The sequence below is a fragment of the Asparagus officinalis genome, chromosome 7 (genome assembly GCF_001876935.1).
Source record: "Asparagus officinalis chromosome 7, Aspof.V1, whole genome shotgun sequence".
Taxonomy (NCBI): domain Eukaryota; kingdom Viridiplantae; phylum Streptophyta; class Magnoliopsida; order Asparagales; family Asparagaceae; genus Asparagus; species Asparagus officinalis.
This window is the reverse complement of record NC_033800.1, coordinates 63024294-63028526: the sequence shown is the minus strand read 5'-3', so window position 1 is coordinate 63028526 and position 4233 is coordinate 63024294. Positions and strand designations below refer to the sequence as shown.

Here is a 4233-nt window from a genome sequence, read left to right as displayed (position 1 = left end):
GGAGGGTTTCTATAAAAGTGAGATTCTATTTTTCCATGGGGTAAAACAAACATAGAATGCAAAAAAATGGGATTCCATAAACTTCAAACTTGTCTTAAAATTTTTTCTAGAATAGGTAGGAATCCAAAAAAAAACCGGATTCCTAATCCTATTCTTGTTTATTTGTGAAACAAACAGCCCATAACCAAACGGTTCCCAGCTCCACAGCACGGGGTAAGAGTACAGAGATGAGCACATCAGCACCTTAATTTACCCAACAACACACAATAGATGCTCATCTACGATCACCATATGCCTTTTTAATGCTACACGATAAAATTTAGATACAAAAAAACATTGCCATATCTCCACACTTGAACAAAGTTTAGAATTTCTTGTATGCTCTTGAAGAACAGAACTAATATCTTTCAGTATGCTGTGATGAGCAGCAAGCCAATTGCTGTGATGACGAGTGTCGATGGGACCCCAAATCGCAAATGGGTGAAGAAAGAGAGGTTGTAGCCAAAAGATTGAGCTCGGCGGGCCTGCTCACAGACAATCAAGTTGGCTGCAGATCCCAATAAGGTCAAATTTCCAGCTACTGTGCTTACCCATGCCAATATGAGCCATGCTTTCGTCTCTTCGGCTGCAGATATTTTTGCTGCTGATGCTGCCACCCTTGCACCAAGCAGGAGAACTGCCAGCAAGTAATTAATGAAGATTGAATCAATAATCAAATTTTCACACAACAGCACCATGAACAACAACATTAACAACAAGAACAACAACAAGAATAACAAAGTCTTTTATTCCATATTTGTTTGATCAAGTGACAGCAGCTCCTCCAATTATGATAACATCACCATCCAAATTGCCGACATGACTTTCTATCTCAAATGACTCTTCCTAGCATCTGTTGCAAGTATTTCTAGCCTTCTATTAGTGCATTCAAACAAACCTTAGCACTTACCTTGATCAAATTGATTGGACATATATTGGTTTCTGTTTTCTGCGTGCCAATACACAAGTACTTTCTCGGTTTATCCTATATCCACTGACTAATGTGCTTTGTATTTGTGTCTGAGTCATGATGATTTGTTACCATAAGAATAGGGCGTGTTAAATCTTTCATAGATATCCTATATATGCCCTCTCAACGTGTGCCCTTAGGAGATGATATCATTTTCAAGAGTCTTATTCACCGTCCTTATTTGTAGCTACATACATACAGTACATCCTTTTCTATCTTAGTATTGGTACAACATGAAATCATTTCTATAGGAAAATTCACAAAGGCATTCTGAAGATTCTTTTGCTCCTTCTGCGGAAATGGTCATCATTTCCCTGTAATGATGAAAATATTATGTTCTATATAACTCATTACACAGGCTAACATAGAATTTTGCCGAATATTATAAGCTCCGAGCCTCCCTCCTACAAACATGCTTTTATGCTTATCAATGCTTATAAATTTAAGCATGTTTATAGAAAAGGGCTCTTCTTGAAGGAACCCGAGTTACCAGATTCTTCCAAGCTTGTACTCGCTACACGGCTACAGGCACATGGTATGCTACTGTGGGATATGGATCAGGGAGGGGTAAACTTAATTTACTTGATGTTTGGTATCACTGTAAACCCAGAAGCATTTTGTGTGGCAAATGAAAAATGATGTAGGTGCACTTTTGAAAACATATAACAAACAATTATGTAGACATCTTATCTTTTAGAAAGAACATAGAAATCGCACTATCTTAATTAAACACAACAATCACAATTCTAATTATTAAATAATTGAACTCCAAAATTTAAAGTTGTTAAGTCTCTGAACTTGCAAATTAAATCTATTAAGAAAATACTCAATATTAACTGAAGACATAATGAAGAGCTACTTAAATTAATTAGTCACATTCTCATCTTTTAATTCCCAGGTTACCACTTTAGCGATCCGGATAAGGACTACCTTTATTAACTGCATCTATCTTCCTTTTCTAGTGAACATCAGAAGTAACAATCGATCAGCCGCAATGTGACATTAATGTCTGGGGTTCAAATGTTCTAAGTTTTATCTAGTGATGCATTATTAATGCAAAACATATGTTCTCCATGCACTTGAGCAAAATTATCATTCATTGAAAATAGTGATTCAGGTACAAAACCAAACAAGGCATTTCTAGTAGAAAATTTTGACATTCCATTCTGACTTTGTCTTAGCACCTAGTAGGATACTAACAGGATAAAAAAGGTAGTCATCACCATACCAGTTGGCACATTGGAGGCAACATTTGAGAGGAAAAGAATAACAAGGGCCAGAATAGCAATTCCTGCAGCACTATCAACCTGCGCATGTGGTTCCATGAAGTCCCATAAAGCACTTGGTGTGCCAGTTTTATTGAAGCCATCGACGGTAATGAACATTCCACAGAAGAATATCAACAGTGAGTATGAAACCTGGTTCAGCATCGGACACTGTATCAGCAAATATTACCTAAGCTGCATTGTTGTGAACTTCAAGACTCGACAACTTTGAGACGAATGTTCCAATTGAAAAGGAAAAACAGGAAATATTTACTTCAGTAGTAATTTTGCCTATTTTACATCTGCAAAGAAGGAAACCAAACATCAAGTTAGTTAAGTTGCATACCTTCTCAAGGCATGGACGGGCATCCTTAAAATCTAACACGACAAGTGCAAGAGCAGCAGTTATAGCAGTCCAAGACATGTCAAGACCCATTAGCAGAGCGACAAGCATCCCCAGTGTTACAAGATAGACACATGCCTTCCACAAGACATTCTTCCATCTCTCTGTTGAAGCTTCCTTCTCCTGTGGAGACACGAAATTGTCTCCCTCTATCACAGATCTCCCGATGGATGATGGCACTTCTTCTCCCTGCTGGGTCACCTCGTCCTTTGAATCACAAGAGACTCTTGCAGAGTCAAGTTCACCACTTGCAATTGATTGTATATCATGTTCGGTAGAAACTATTCTATTTCTTAGAGTCTCCTTGTGCAGAGATGGGCTCCGTATAATAGCATCACTTCCAGAATTATGCTGCTCCTGGTTATTTGGAGAAGTGAGGTGTGACATTGTTGCAGGAGAAAACCGATGAGAGGAAACATCATCTTCAACAACCAATTCAGCCACATCCGAAGCCGCTTCTTCATCCTTCTCAGTTGACAACAGCTTCCAAAAATGGCAAAGGAGAATGATGATATTTACAAGCACCCCAACAAGCATAGCAGGGAGGATACCTAACAAGAATCGACCAAAAGATATTCCACTTTGAACAGCAATAACCAAATTTTGTGGGTTACCGATCGGGGTAGCTGAGGATCCGATGTTCGCACTTGAAGCAAGGGCTAGAAGAAAAGGTTGTGGTGGCAGATTGTTCTGCCTTGCAACCTTTAGCACAAATTCAGTGAGCACAACGCAACACGTATCGTTAGTGAATAGAGCACTGGAGATGGCAGAAACGATGCAGATTCGACACATCAAATCTTTCCCACCTCTGCTCTTCCAGGAGAGCAATTTGCCCAAATACTTGAACATGTCGGCCTTTTCAAGAAAGACGCTGACGACCATGGTTCCGAAGAGGAGGCCGAGGATGGGGAGGTCAATGGCAGAATAGGCTTCATCAGGTGTGATGACTCGGAATAGGACCATAAGCATTGCACCGAGAAGAGAGCCTGCAGTCCTTCCAATCGGTAAGAAGGAGACTGCAGGGAAAACGGCTAAGATCCAGAAGATGGCAAAAGCAACGGACCCCAAGGCTATCTTTGTAGTAGGTGCCAAGGCCATCTCTGAGGGACTTAGGAAATTCTCAGTATCTAACCAAGCCTAAGAGCTACCGAATATCGAGGACAAATGTACTACTGTATATGATTGTAGCTAGGTTGAATATGATTGCTGGAAAAATAAATAAATAAATAAATAAATAAATAAATAATTAGAAGAGATATAAAAGGGCCAAATCCCTCAGAAACTATAGATATCAATTCTTTTAATAGACAACAAAGTAACAAGCGAATCAAGGAAAGCTAATTTTCCCCACCTTTTTGAGGGGAAAAATATAAGGATACCTGAGGATTGTCAGAAAGGAGCTTTGACAAGGTTGTTCTTCCATGCCACCCATGTTCCATTGATACAACGCCTCTAGTCAACATCCGACTTTGGACACACAATAAAAACAAAAACCCATTATTTGGGGGAAAAAGAAAAAAGAAAAATACCAATAGAAGATGAAGACAAAGCTGAAC

At 39.2% G+C, this 4233-nt stretch overlaps 1 protein-coding gene across 4 annotated transcripts in view; it reads right to left on the bottom strand.

Moving 5' to 3' along the window:
• Positions 227-4233, bottom strand: part of LOC109849739 (putative transporter arsB) — a 4315-nt gene continuing 308 nt past the window's right edge. For 2 of the 4 annotated variants that reach the window (XM_020419609.1, XM_020419608.1), the window contains exons 2-5: positions 4057-4144; positions 2621-3883; positions 2238-2427; positions 408-676 (exon numbers count right to left, since the gene is read on the bottom strand). In XM_020419609.1, coding sequence (XP_020275198.1) covers positions 408-676; positions 2238-2427; positions 2621-3775 — 1614 coding nt within the window. In that variant the 5' untranslated portion in view covers positions 3776-3883; positions 4057-4144. Of the gene's footprint in view, positions 677-2237; positions 2428-2620; positions 3884-4056; positions 4228-4233 lie in introns of those variants that run through there. The other 2 variants (XM_020419607.1, XM_020419610.1) reach the window with 2 other exon arrangements.